This window comes from Canis lupus, chromosome 19 (genome assembly GCF_003254725.2).
Source record: "Canis lupus dingo isolate Sandy chromosome 19, ASM325472v2, whole genome shotgun sequence".
NCBI classification, from domain to species: Eukaryota; Metazoa; Chordata; class Mammalia; order Carnivora; family Canidae; genus Canis; species Canis lupus.
Window position 1 is genome coordinate 29,783,844 of NC_064261.1, and position 13,569 is coordinate 29,797,412.

The following is a 13,569-nucleotide window of genomic DNA, read 5'->3' on the forward strand; positions in this document are numbered from 1 at the left end:
ACCGGTGGCAGGGCTTCCGCTGGTACTCTAAGGCCATGCGCTCCCTAACACCCCAAGGTTATGGCGTCGGGCCTTTCTTCCTGTAAAATGCCCTTGTCTCCCTTGGCAGCCGAGAGCAACGATGGCTACCACATCATCCTGAAGTGTGGCCTCTGAGCAGAAGTAGAGTGTGTAAGCCAGAGCCTCCCACTCCCAGCCCCGTGGATTCCTTTGGATGTAGAACCTGCACCTCCGTAAGCTTCGGCCTCACCTGGCAAGCTGTGACTGGGAGGGACTTGGCCCAGTCTGTGGAAGCCATGGACCAGTAACCGGCGGGAACCTGTGGATGCGGTCTCTGGCACGCAGAAAGCCAATGGCTCCTCTCTCCTTCCTCTTGACCTCCAGCTTTTGAGCGGTTCCTTGTTCTTTGCCTGCTATCCTAAAGAGGCAAATGGCAGGGGCATCTTCTCTGAAACCCCTCGGTCCCTTGTTGGAGGCTGGTTCACTGGGTATCTTGGTGCCACTGTATCCTTCTGACTACTCCCCTGCCTCCAGGGAAAGCCCTGCCTCCCGTCAGCCTTCATCTTCTCTGGTGACCAGCTCCGTGACCAGGACTGTTGACTGGGTAACTTGCCACCATTCTACCTTCACGTTGGTTTTCCTTCTCAGCGGCCCTCATGAGGGTCTTTCTGGTTCTTGGATGGATCGATGGGAATGGGGTTTATTCTGTGCCTTCTGCTTCTTCCACCTTGACTCTTATTTCTAAGGACCTGTTGCCATAATGCCCAGAGATGGGCTCACCTGTCTCTGCGTTGGTCATGTAGACACCACAACGCATGTGTAGGACCTGCCACACATACCTAGGTCTACGCCCTTGGGAGGGAGAGGGAGAGGAAGAGGATGGAGTAACTATTTTCTGGTACATTCTCACAAGTGTACAAGGGATGAGAACAAAATGATTTTTTTTTCTTGAGCTCCTTTTATATGATTTTATTTCCTCAGCAATCATGGGTAAGGAGGACTAAGAAACGAGCATCCCACTGTGCAGTCAGATGACCTTGACAGTCATGGTAGCGGGCTCTTGTGCGTGGACTTAACCAACTAAGTCTCATTTAGAGAAGACCTTGATTAACACTGCCAAACTTTGTCTCTACTGTGAGGGTCCCCATTTAAATGTTTATCTTTTTTCATTTTATAGAGGGAGTGTTAGGGCATTTTGCTTGCACTGGGATGGTTGGATCGCCTCTCTTGGCTTGACTATGGGGAAACTTGAGTATGGGTAAACTCAGGTATTTGTCTTTGTCTTGTGTCTGTTTCCTGGGACCCAGTGATCTATATACTCTTAGCTAACTTAGGTTTATCTTCGAAAGCACTGGGAAGCTGTATGATCAGCTGAGCAGGATTTTACAACTTCTAAAGTGGAGCTTTTGGGGAATATAGTGTTAGGGTCAAAGATGATCAGAACTGGGTAGACCTTGTTTTACAGATGAAACTGAAAGCCGAGAGGGGCAGAGCCACCTGCCCGATACCACGTAGTGATAGGGCAGTGATAGATATTTATCATATAAATCACTTCAGAGGGCAAAAAGGGTGCTTTCGTAATGATGATGTTGGGACAACAGGTGTGGTGTTTCTCTGGAGTAAAGCAGCCTCCTGATTCCTTTTCTGTCTTGGGGGAGAGTGGGGGAGCAGGTAATAGCTTTATTGAGGTAAAATTCACATAGCATTCAGTGTACCCATCTATAGTATACTACTCTGTGGTTTTTAGTGAATTCACAGAATCAGCACATTCAGTTTGAGAACATTTTCCTTCCCCCCACCCCCAAAAAGAAACCCTACTCCTTTTAGTGATCGTCTTCCCTCTCTCCTCACAACTAGCTTGTCTTAGGCAACCATGATCCTCTTTTCCATACTGATTTTTTTTTTTAAAGATTTTATTTACTTATTCATGAGAGATACAGAGAGAAAGGCAGAGACACAGGCCGAGGGAGAGGCAACCTCCTCTAGTGGAGCCCGATGTGGGACTCAATCCCGGGACCCTGGGACCATGCCCTGAGCCAAAGGCAGATGCTCAACCACTAAGCCACCCAGGCGTCCCTCCATATTGATTTACCTATTCTGGACCTATCACGTAAATGGAATCACAGTGGCCTTTTGTTGCTGGCTTTGTTTTTTTACTAGCGTAATGTTTTCTAGGGTCTTCCATGTTGAACATGTGTCCACACTTCAATTCTTTTTATAGCCGAATAATGTTTCATTCTATGGCTATACGTACCATATTTTGTTTAACCACTCACCAGTTGATTGACGTATGAGTTGTTTCTACTTCTTGGCTAGTATGACTGATGCTGCTATGAACATAGTTGTACAAGTTTTTACATACACATATGTTTTCATTTCTTTTGGGTGTATACCTAGGAGTGGAATTCCTGGGTCATATGGAACTCTGTGTTTAACTTTTTGAGGAACTGCCATACTTTTCCAAGGCATTCCCACCAGTTGTGCACAAGGGCTCCAGTTTCCTCATATCTTCACCAACACTTGCTAATTCTCTGTCTTTTTTATTAGAATATACTAGTGGATGTGAAGTCGTATCTCCTTGTGGTTTTGATTTGCATTTCCCTGATAGCTAATGATGTTGAGCATTTTTTCATGTGCTTATTGGCTATTCGTATGTCTTCTTTGGAGAAATAACCTATTTAGATCCTTTGCCCATTTATGTTTGGGTCATTTGTCTTTTTTTATTACTGAGTTGCATGAGTTCTTTGTATATTCTAGATGTCAGTGCTTTATCAGATACATGATCTGTAAAAATTTTCTCCCATTCTGTGGATTGTCTTCACTTTGTTAAGACATCCTTTGGCGCACAAAAGTTTTTAATTTTGATTACACCTAAGATACATGCTTTTGTTGCTTGTGCTTTTCGTGTCATATCTCAAAAACCATCGTGTAATCCAAGGTCAAGACTTATGCTTCTGTTTCCTTCTAAGAATTTTTACAGCTTTAGCTCTCCAGTGGCCTTTGATTCATTTCAGGTTAACTTTTGTATATGGTATGAGGTGGAGGTCCAACCTCGTTCTTTTGCATGTGGGTGCCCATTTGACCCTGGCTAAAAGGCCCCTGATTCCTACTGGATCTTTTTTTCTGAGACATGGGGCTGTCACTGGGAAAACTTTTCTTCTGCTTCTGCGTCTCCTTCCTCTTCTTCCTCTTCCTCCTCTTCTTCTTTCTTCTTCCTTCGTCTTCCTTCTTATTCCTCTTTCTTGTTCTTTTTAAAGCCCAGCCTATGTCCATCTCCACCATTTTTATACTCCTCCTACCATCTCTGCCTTAACCTTCTCACAAGTACTGGGTCATGTCATGCTCTGCTGTTCTGCAGCCTTTCTTGGTGCATGGTCTCACTCCACACATTAGTCCTAGGGGAAGTCAGGACCAGTCATTTCCTTTTTTGAGGAAACTTAGTCTCAAGGAAATGGAATCATTTGCCCAGGGTCACACACGGTCAGGACTAGACCTTTGGTCTCCTAACTACCAGCCTTCAGGGTGTTTTGTCAGTCAGTCACTAGACCTAAGTGACTCCCCCGGGCCAAGTGATGACAGGCTCGATTTTAATTATAAAAATTTAGTGGGGTAATATTTTTATTTCTTAATTCCAAATGAGGGTCTAATAAAGACCTATTACCTTAAGTTCACAGTTAGTGGGGTCTTCGATTTTCTGGAACCTGCACTGCTGTCTGTTTTTGTTTGTTTGTTTTAATAGTTTCTTTTTTAAAAAAAAATTGTTTTTAAGTAATGTCTCTCCCCAACTTGGGGCTTGAACTCACAATCCTGAGACGAGGAGTCACAAGCTCTACTGGCTGAGCCAGCCAACTGCCTCTTTCACATTCTCCTAATGGTTCTAGATGAGTATTGTAGTTTACGAAGTAGAAAATAAGTACACATTATAATTTGATACCAAAATGTTTTAGCTGCTTTGTTTCAGCAGCTTGTCCTTATTGAACAGGAGTCAGAAAAGCTGGCTGTAGATTTTATCTTTTTCATGTAGAAGGACAGAAAAGCCAGAGCACTTCCCACTCCTGTCCACTGTCTTTCCCATGAGTGCTGAGACCAGAGTTTGGGGCTGGGGGCTGGGGCAACCCTTCCCAGAACTGCAGCCTCCACCCCCATGGGATCTAGGCTGTGGTTTCTCTTTGGCAGCAGCTGTTTTTAAAGGTGTGATCCGCAGAGAGAAAGATGGTCTCCTCATGTGCTCAGGCTACCGTCTTGTGAACCATAAGCCTCAAGCTGAGCTCCTTATTCTCAGGCCATCATGTTTCTTTTTCTGCCGGCAAGGTTGTGATAAACCTTATCAGTTTGCCAGGTTGCACCTTACAATGAAGACACAGAGGCTTTTGAATGAGGGGACAATAGGATTTGCTGGGGGAAGGGATGGATGAGAAGAGCAGGATGGGGTAGGGAGTTGGAAGTCAGGGCTTAGGGTCTCAAGCAAAGGCCAGCCAACTGCCCCGCTGACCTCCTGCCCGGGCAGCCTCGGGCCCCTTGGGGAGAACTGTTAACCTCAAGGGGGCTTCCCCCGGGAGCAGACTAGAGCTGGCTGAGCTGTGGGTCACAAGTTTCCGAGTCCAGAGTGGCTTCGGGGCCTGGCCTGAGTAACTTAAGCTTGAAAATCATTAACGAGCTGATGAGAAAAATGGAAAACTTCTCTTGCTGGTGTCAGTGGAGCAAAGGGAGCAAGCCCAGAGGTTCTCAGAAAGTGGAAGGGGGGGGTGCCAAACGTGGCATTGACCGAGGTGCAGGAGGCAGTGGAAGGAGGGGGGCAGGAGCCAGGGCCCCCAGACCTTTGCTCAGCTAGGAGGTGAATGTGAGGGGCGGTGGGGCTTTCTCACTTTTCCCTCCATGGAGTCCTACAGCGGCAGGTGAGGCATAGATGCTTGGGTCTTAGTTGTATGTAACACCACAAATGCCCCTGCTCAGGCTGGTGGGCACCCCATGAGGTGCACCCCAACCTGAGGCCTGGCACTGGGGTCATGTCTCAGGAAGTGTGTCTAGCCCAGCACCCTTAGAGTGGCCACCAGGTGTTGCCTGGCCGCCAGAGCCCAGACTCCACGTTGCCAGTTCCGTGTCTGCATTACAGGTGGGTGCTTGTGTTTATGGGTGCACGTGGGCCCCTTTCTGTCCTCCTCTATCTGGCAGGACAGCTCAGCCAGATGTGGTGATTAATGCTCTTCTTTTTAGATCTTGTGTGACACTCGTTCAGGCCCTGTTGATGAAACTGGTCTGGGTAAAGTTGCCCTAGTTTGGGGGGTGGTGTAATTCACACCCTAAGACCACCTCTTCTGAGGTGGGAGAAGCAGTGTTAGCAGCTGACATCTGACAAGAACCCCAGAAACAGGGCCCATGGAGTCAGTCTTCCACACAGCTGCCTTACATGCTCTTTCTCTCCTCGAGATACTTGCTCTGTGTGTGAGACCATCAGTCAGCCTGGCTATTAAGAAATGATTGTACACCCTTTGCTTTGCTCTGTGGGGGCTGGGCTCTGGGATCTGGGGGGCAGTAAAGTGCTGGTCAGGCCACCCTAGGGCACCCTGGGAGCTCTTTGGAGCCTCCTGAGCTCACCAGACCTCCCCGGTGTCCTCCCCCTTACTCCTGCAGGGAATAGCCAGTAGTTCCAAGTGGTGGCTCTGGTGGTTCCCTGTGCCGATGGCCCAGGGCTGGACCTGCCATCCCCCACTTGCTTGTAGGGGCCTTCTAGGAGCAATGTTCCCAAACAGTGGCTCTGAGAAGTGGGTTTGCTGCTCTGTGCAGGGTAGCTCATGGGATGAGATGGAGAGATGGGGTCAGTGCCCAATCTTGGAGTGACCAGCCCTTACCCCCGAGCAGCCAAACTATTCCCCCTCCACAGGAGCATCGTGTGTGAGCCTGTCTTCGTGCCCTTCATCTTGAGGAACCCCAGCGGGTGGGCTGCAGGGAACTAGCAAGGAGTGGAAAGGCTTTTTATCAAAAGAAGTTTTCAAAGCTTCATCAAGGAGAGAACAGTATAATTAACCCCAGGCCCTGTCTCCCGGCTCCCACCACCATCAACACACACCTGCACTCGTGGGGGTTGGCAAACCTTGGGCCAGATCCAGCCCTCTGCCAGGTTGTGTGGGGTTTGATGACAGGGAGCATGATCTCTGAACCCAAGTGAAATATTACCCCACATCCCCTGTCCCAGTTCCATTTTTCTCATTAGTAGACCTGTATTACAAAAAAAGAAAGAAAGAAAGAAAGAAAAAAGTATTCAGTTGATATATTTTGAATTCTATCAACAACAAAAAAAAGTTGTGGAAACTTGTTTTTTTCTGACATCATATTGATTTGCCTCATTGCCCTCAAAGCTGAAAATATGTACTATCTAGCTCTTTCCAGAAAAGCTTTGCCAACCACCAAGATAAAGCTTTGGGCTGTTTTCTGTCCCCAGTGGAAATCCCATTAAATAAGAACTCAAATAATTTTAGTTCTGAGCTTTGAAGCAAGAGAAGTGTTGAGCCGAGCAGCCTGGAGCCTCCCCTGCCTGTGGTCTCTCCACCCTGGCTGCTCTGTGGGCTTTCCTTCCTCTTCCCGGGGCTGACCTGCTCCCGGAGACCAGGCTGGCCTGGACCCCAGCGCGGGCCAGGTGCCAGGGGTCGGTGTCCGAGGGCCATGTGCGGGGAAGGGTTCTGTGTGGGTGTTACCAGGCCGCCAAGCTGGTGGGCCCTGGCCTTCTAACTTAGGTCACTGGAACTTTCCTCTCCTGGAGGTCACAGCCCAACCTTCACCTCCTCCTGGTCCTTCTGGACGTCATGGCTTCTCTGGGGTCCCACAAGCTTCCCCCTCCACGTTCTGCTGGGCTCTTCCTCACACAGAGGGAACCGCTTGTGCTGGCCTCATTTGGTGATAGAGAGGGGCCCCTGCCTGGCCCCAAGTAAGGGTTCTCTGGGCCTGGGCTTCCGGTTCTGCCCTTGGGAGAAGCGGAAATAAGGCCAACTGCCGGCCTTTGGGGCTGAGTCCTGCATGACGAGGTCCACCTTCCTCCTGGGGTGGTGTGGGCTTTGTGGGCACCCCGCTTCTCCCCTCCAGGTGCAGGTGGCGGGATGCTGCACCCAAGCTTCCATTAGTAACACCACCACCAGCAGCAGCCACAGCGGATGCTGCGGGCTGGCCTCTCCCAGGTCGGGCTTTGAGCTCAGCGCTTTTGCTGTTGCCCCTTTCCCTCCCTCTGTGCCGTGAGGTCGCTGTGGCAGGGCATCCACCCCACACTCTCGCATACCAGACTTGGGGGGTAAGCTCCCTGTGCCGTGCTAGCTTTCATCCTGAGGTTCCATCCCTGGGCCTGGTGCACCCCGGTGGGAAAACATTTGTGGGACTTGATTGTTAAAGACCAGAGAAGGGGAGGGCCGCCTGGTGAAGGCGAAGCTGGTGAAGCTGGTGACTCTATTTTGGCTCAGGTCATGATCTCAGGGTCCTGGGACCCAGTTTGTGTCAGTCTCCATGCTCAGTGGGGAGTCTGCTTCACCCTCTTCTCTCATCCTCTTTCCCAGCTCACGTGTTCTCTCTCAAATAAATACATCTTTAAAAAAAGAGTGAGAGAGAGAGAGTAGGGGATTGTTTTGTGTGCCTCTCCCCCCAGCCCTCCCCCTGCTGGGTAAGGTTAAAGCTTGGTTTTCTGTGTCCTCTAATGTTCATGTATGTAATGTGATTCTTTCCTAAATTGTAACTTCCCCAGCTTTCTCTAGATTGGGTGACTCAAAAGGTGGTGGGAGTCTACTACTGGGTGGTATGGGCCCTGGATGGGTCAGGAGGGTGTGACGGGTGGGCCATGGGAGGTGGGCATCAAGAGGGAAGTTGTCATACTGCCACATTGTTTTTGTACCTGAAATAAAGCATATTTTGCACTTGTTACTGTACCATTGTGCAGATGAGAAATCTGTATGTGGGATCTGTGCTTGGGTCAGAATGCAAATAAAACTCATTTGTAAGAAACCCCCGTGGCTCAGGCCTCTTTTTAAAAATTGTAAAATACATAATACCATGAAATTTACCATCATAACTATTTTTTTAAGATTTTATTTATTTATTCATGAGACACACAGACAGAGGCAGAGAGACACGGGCAGAGGGAGAAGCAGGCTCCGCGTGGGGAACCTGATGCGGGACTCGATCCCAGGACCCGGGGATCACGACCTGAGCCAAAGGCCAAGTGTCTGCTCAACCCCTGAGCCACCCAGGTGCCCCCACCATCGTCCAGTGGCATCAAGGACACTCATATTGTGCAACCATCCTCACCATCTCCAAGGCCTCTTTCATCTTCATCAACCGAAACTCCACCCATTCCCCCCTCCGCACCCAGGTCCTATAACTGCAGTTCTCTGTCTCTAGGATATGACTGTTCTGGGCACCGCATATGAGTAGAGTCACGCAGGATCTGTCCTTTGTGACTGGCTTATTTCACTCCACGTAGTGTCCTCCAGGCTCCTCCGCGTCGCAGCATGTGACAGGCTGCCCCTCCTCTCTCAGGCTGGATAATACTCCGTTGTATGTAGACACCACGTTTTGTTTATCCGTCATCCTCTGCGGCGCTTGGGGTGCTTCCACCTTTTGGCCGTTGTGAATAGTGCTGCTGTGAACACGGGTGAGCAGATGTCCACTGGGGCCTTTGCCCTGGCTTTGGGGTATACAGCAGAGGTGGAGCTGCTGGGTCACCTGGTCACACTGGTCCCACCTGCAGCAAATGAGGGTTCTAATTCTTCCACGCTCTGCTGACACTAACTTTCTCCTTTCGCTAGTAGCCACCCTTGCCACAGGCCCTGAGTCCCTGAAGCTGGGTGAGCTATGCTGGACGCCGGGGTGGGCACATATGCACATATCCCCTTGTCACCTTCAGGGACCGAGGGTGCAATCTCTGGAGCCACCCACCAGCTTCTCTGCTCTCTCCCAGCCCCTACCTGCTCAGACACCTGTCTCCCCAGACCACACCCCTCTTCCAAGCTCACCTGCCTCCAGCTCTCCGTTGCAATGGAACGTCTGTGCTGCCCACCCAGGGCTGCGGCTCCCGTGTGCCTGCTGCCTGTGCTCTCCCTGCCCTCCCAGGCCCAGGGGTCATGGCTCCCCTCCCCACCACACTCCAGTAAAGACCCCTTCTCCTCCCTTCTGGCCTGTGCGTGGGATGTGCCTGGTGAGCGCTGGAATCCTGGAACCACCTCATGTAGAGCAAGCTCCTTGACCTCCCCGAACCTGTCTTCTCCGTCTGTGAACTGGGAATGTCACCTGCCTTGAGACTGCATGTGAAGCAGTGAGCATGAGCCTGGTCACAGGAGGAGGTTCCCCACAAAGCTCAGGAGCGGCTTTCTGGGGGTGGGGGGAAGGGGGTTGCTCTGAAGTGGGAAATGGCTTGGTGTTTTCCAGGATCCAAAGGAAAGTGACAATGTGGGGGCTCGGAGTAGGTAGATGGGGACCAGCTACATTATGTGCTCAGGCCCGGCCTGCGGCCCAGCTGCCTTCCCCGGGCTGGAGCAGAGCCACACTGGAAGCCCGTCTGCTTCCCGCACACTCCGCTGGCCCTGCTGTGGGCATGAAGCTCCCAGGATGATTTCTCCTCGATGCCCCATTTTTAGGCAGCACAGCACGGTGGGGTGTTGTGGCCCTCAGAGGGCATCAGAATCACCCAGGAGGCTTCTTTAACACACTGCTGGGTCTCACGGCCGCTTCCAACTCAGCAGGTTTGAGTTGGGACTTGAGAATGTATTTCTAACTGGTTCCCAGTGGGTGCTATTTACTGGCCAGAGGAGCTCGCTTGCTTGTAGAAGCATCCAAGACGGGAAATGAGTCATCCAAGATGCAGACGTGGGTGTGAGCTAAGGGTGGGGGTGGCGGTGGCGGGGACTACGGAATGTTACAGTCCCCTGATGTCCCCCAGAACCTGGGGTGTGGGGCCACCTGTGGGACTCTCCTCCCATCCTCGCTGTAAGGGAAGCGGACTCCAGTTCTGAAACCCAGTGACTGGGCCTCCAGGGGAGGCAGCGGGGCCTCCGGGGGGCAGCCACCTCCAGCGCCACCACCCCTGCCCCCCCACCCGCGTCCAGGAAGTCCTGGGCCACAGCTGTCCCCACGTCCCCGACTGTGGCAGTCCCCACGGGAGACCGACAGCGCCCGCGCTGGGTGGGGGGCACCCAGTGTCCGGGCCTCTGTCCCGCAGGCTGGAGATTGACCGAGTGAGTGGGAAGGGCGGGCCCTGGGAGACGACTCCCGAGCACCCCGCTTGCAGGAGCCGAGGGCCTGACGCAGAATCCCGGGGAGGTGCGCCGTGTGCTCCGGGCGAGCGCGGACGAGCAGGACGGGCTCTCCCTCTGTCCTTTCCCGGGTCGCTTCAGCTCCCCCAGCGCCGCGTCCTCCGTCCTCACCTGGTCCTGGGCTGCTGCGCCGCGGGCACACGCGTGGAGGCGGCCTTGCGGGGCGCTCGGGGCCCGCCCGGAGACCGAGGCCCTCCGGCCCGAGCCGGCCTAGTCGCCCGGGGCACCTGCCTTCCAGGGACCGGATCCTGGGGGCCAGGAGGCCTGCAGAGCTCTGCTCGGTTGAATATTAACCTGCCTTGATTGGGTGGATCAATATTTAAACTCAATTATAAGGGAAAGGGGTTATCTGGAAAGAGCTTATCGGGCAAGAGGCAGCTGTTGGGCCTCTGATCAGTGGTGAGGCTGGGCTGGGGCCTGGGCTTCAGACTCGTCCACTGGGGAAACGTGGACGGAGGGAAACCAGCCAGCTTCCACTTGCCTGTCCGCCCTTCCTTCCTCCCTCCCTCCCCACCCCCTCTCCCTCTTTCCCTCTCTCCCCCATCCTTCTTTCCTTCCCTCCTCTCCCCCTCCCTCCTTCCCCCCCATCCTTCCTTCGTTCCCACCCTCCCTCCCCACTTCCTCCATTCCTCTGGGGACTCGGCTCTTTCCTGGCTCCCAAGTCACAGCGCTCGCCAGCCCCACTCTTCCCTTGAGCTCTCGTGGGCTCCTGTGCAGAGGCTCAACTGTCTGTCTGTCTGTCTGTCTGCTTCTCTCACTGAGCAGAACTCTCGGGGACAGAGATTGGTTTGCTCCACCAATGCCACTCAGAAGTCCAGCCCAGGGCCTGGCAGGGAGAAGCCTCTCCAGCAGTGTTTGTTGAGTGAGTAAATGTGAGTAAATGTGAGTAAATGTGAGTAAATGTGAGTAAATCAGTGTGGTGCTGATTGGCCAGCGAGGGAGAGGGACCGGAGGCCCCCACGAGAGGGGCCCGTACCAGGCAGGGAGCCAGCTGGTGTGTCTTCTTAACCAGACTGCAGATTAGTGTATTAGCTTAGCACACTGAGGACACGGTATGGTGGCAGGGGACTGGGACAGGTGAGTTTGGATGGGAGAGTAGGGAATTGGGCAAAGTACCAAATGTGGGGCAAAGAGCCCCTGGCCGTGTTGGCATGGACAGGGCCTGACAGGGGCCCTCCAGTTGGGTATCTGCCGAGTGCCAAGGGTCTTACAGGCTGCTGAAAGGAACCAGAATATACCGCTGTGAAGAGGTTTGGGATTTTTACTTGGTGTGTGTTCTTTATGAACTCTCCTTATCTGCCCCAAAGCAGAGCCTCCCAAAGAATTCAACTGCCATAAATCTCCCTGGGGGTTTTGCAACCAGAGGAGACTGACTCCTCTCAGCCACGAGAAGCTGAGAAGCCTTGACTGGAATAAGAGATGAGCTCCCACATGCGTGCCATCTGTTCTCCTACGGGCCCATTTCTCTTTCCTAAGAGGGAGATGTGCTCCCAGCCTCCCCCCTACACTCCCCCCCCCCGGAAAGATGATACGTGAGCCCCCAGTTCTGACTGCCTCTTTCACTCACGTATTTGTGTGCGCAACTGTGTACATATGAGAATAAATATCTTTCTCTTACTGTCTTCTATCCATTTCATTCCCCCACCCCAAGCACTGGATGGAAGGGGGTGGAGGAAGACTCTTTCCTCCTTGACGTTTCATGATCTCACCCGGTGCTCACACCCCCTTAGGAGGCAGGTGTTAAAGTCTCCACATTGTGGGGGCCCCTGGGTGGCTCAGTGGTTGAGCATCTGCTTTTGGCTCAGGGCGTGACCCTGGGTCCTGGGATCGAGTCCCACGTTGGGCTCCCTGCATGGAGCCTGCTTCTCCCTCTGCCTGTGTCTGCCTCTCTCTCTGTGTGTCTCTCATGAATAAATAATAAAATCTTAAAAAAAAAAAAAAGCCTCTGCATTGCCCTTGGGGAAACTGAGGCTCAGAGAGGCTGGGTAGTTGACTCAAGGACACTCATGGGGCAGAGTGGGCTTCTGACCTGGGTCTGTCACTTCCTGGGACTGCCGTGGACCCAGAGGACCGTGCCAGGTGGCTCTGGGGGAGGTGGTGAGCTAGGGAGGGAGGCATCCTAGCCTGGGTGCTGCCCTGAGCTCGGAGGGGGAATCCAGGATGGTCTAGGTTGGTTGTGGGATGTCCCTCCTCCAATTCTCCATATGTTCAGGAGTGGCGGGAGTGCGCCTTTGGGACAGGGTGGTACCATGGGCATCCCTTCCTTGTCTCCACTGTGTCCTAGTTTTGTCCTTGGGGCCATGTGATGGGGTGAGCCAGGACCACCTCCTACATCAGAGTCTCCACCTCCCACCTGCCTCCCCGGGGGGCAGCGAAGGTGGCGGGTGGGGGGTTGCTCAGCAAGGGGGCTGACTCTAGCAAGTCTTCAGCTCAGAGCCTGGCCCCAGCTAGAGGACCCCTGGCTCCCAGACCCCCTCATGATCACTGCCTGGGCATCTTCCCCACAACTGCATGTCCCTCGGTCACTCTGCTGCTGGTATCTGGAATGTGTGCCCCCAGAAAAGAGGCCTGTCCCCAGATCCCTGCGTTTGCAGCCCTTCCCCGCCACAGGCTCCTGATCTCCAGAATTCACTCTGCACCCACAGCTCCCCAGAGTGCCTTCTGCTGAGCCCTGAGCTTCAGGGAGGACACCTGCTGACCTCCTGGATCCTACATCGCTGATGTGCTCGTGAAATCGTTTCCGTGTTCACCTAAGCTGGCAGGACTGGAGGGTGTTCGAGTCAGGCTGAAAATCTGCATTAGGAGCCTTTGGGCTCAGCATGCCTGTCACTCGGGAAAAGCACTGCTGCTAGCTTGCCAGAGATGAGCTTCAGGGAGAATTTTGCTCTTTCCTTTGGGCTGTAAGAGCCCCCCAGCTGTGTTGTAGCCAAGGGAGTGGAGGGCCCAACTCCCACTTGCTGGTCTGAAGCTCTGCCAGGGGTTCTGAAGGCTTCATCTTGGTCTTTTGGCCTTTGACCAAATTGTCCATTTGGGAAGCTTCCATCTCCCCATGGCCTGATGTCCCCAGTGCCCTTATGAGACCAGCCTCTATGTTCTGAAAAGGTTTTTTTTTTTTTTTAAGATTTTATTTATTCATGAGAGACACACAGAGAGAGGCAGAGACACAGGCAGAGGGAGAAGCAGGCCCCATACAGGGAGCCCGACATGGGACTCGATCCCAGGACCCCAGTCACTCACACCCTGAGCCGAAGGCAGACGCTCAACCAGAGCCACCCAGGTGTCC

The 13,569-nt window shown here is 52.8% G+C and overlaps 1 protein-coding gene and 2 long non-coding RNA genes across 4 annotated transcripts in view; 2 read left to right on the forward strand and 1 right to left on the reverse strand.

Moving 5' to 3' along the window:
• Positions 1-7,980, forward strand: part of TFCP2L1 (transcription factor CP2 like 1) — a 60,373-nt gene extending 52,393 nt beyond the window's left edge. For both annotated transcript variants that reach the window (XM_025428969.3, XM_025428958.3), the window contains one exon: positions 110-7,980. In XM_025428969.3, coding sequence (XP_025284754.1) covers positions 110-156 — 47 coding nt within the window. In that variant the 3' untranslated portion in view covers positions 157-7,980. The remainder of the gene's footprint in view (positions 1-109) is intronic.
• A 68-nt stretch (positions 7,981-8,048) lies between these two features.
• Positions 8,049-10,550, reverse strand: LOC125753013 (uncharacterized). Its single transcript, XR_007403812.1, has 2 exons — positions 10,398-10,550; positions 8,049-8,719 (listed from the first exon to the last, which is right to left on the reverse strand). It is a non-coding gene; the product is annotated as an uncharacterized LOC125753013 (long non-coding RNA).
• A 14-nt stretch (positions 10,551-10,564) lies between these two features.
• On the forward strand, positions 10,565-11,904 carry LOC112647782 (uncharacterized). Its single transcript, XR_003128470.3, has 3 exons — positions 10,565-10,685; positions 11,052-11,158; positions 11,597-11,904. It is a non-coding gene; the product is annotated as an uncharacterized LOC112647782 (long non-coding RNA).
• The last annotated feature ends 1,665 nt before the right edge of the window (positions 11,905-13,569 follow it).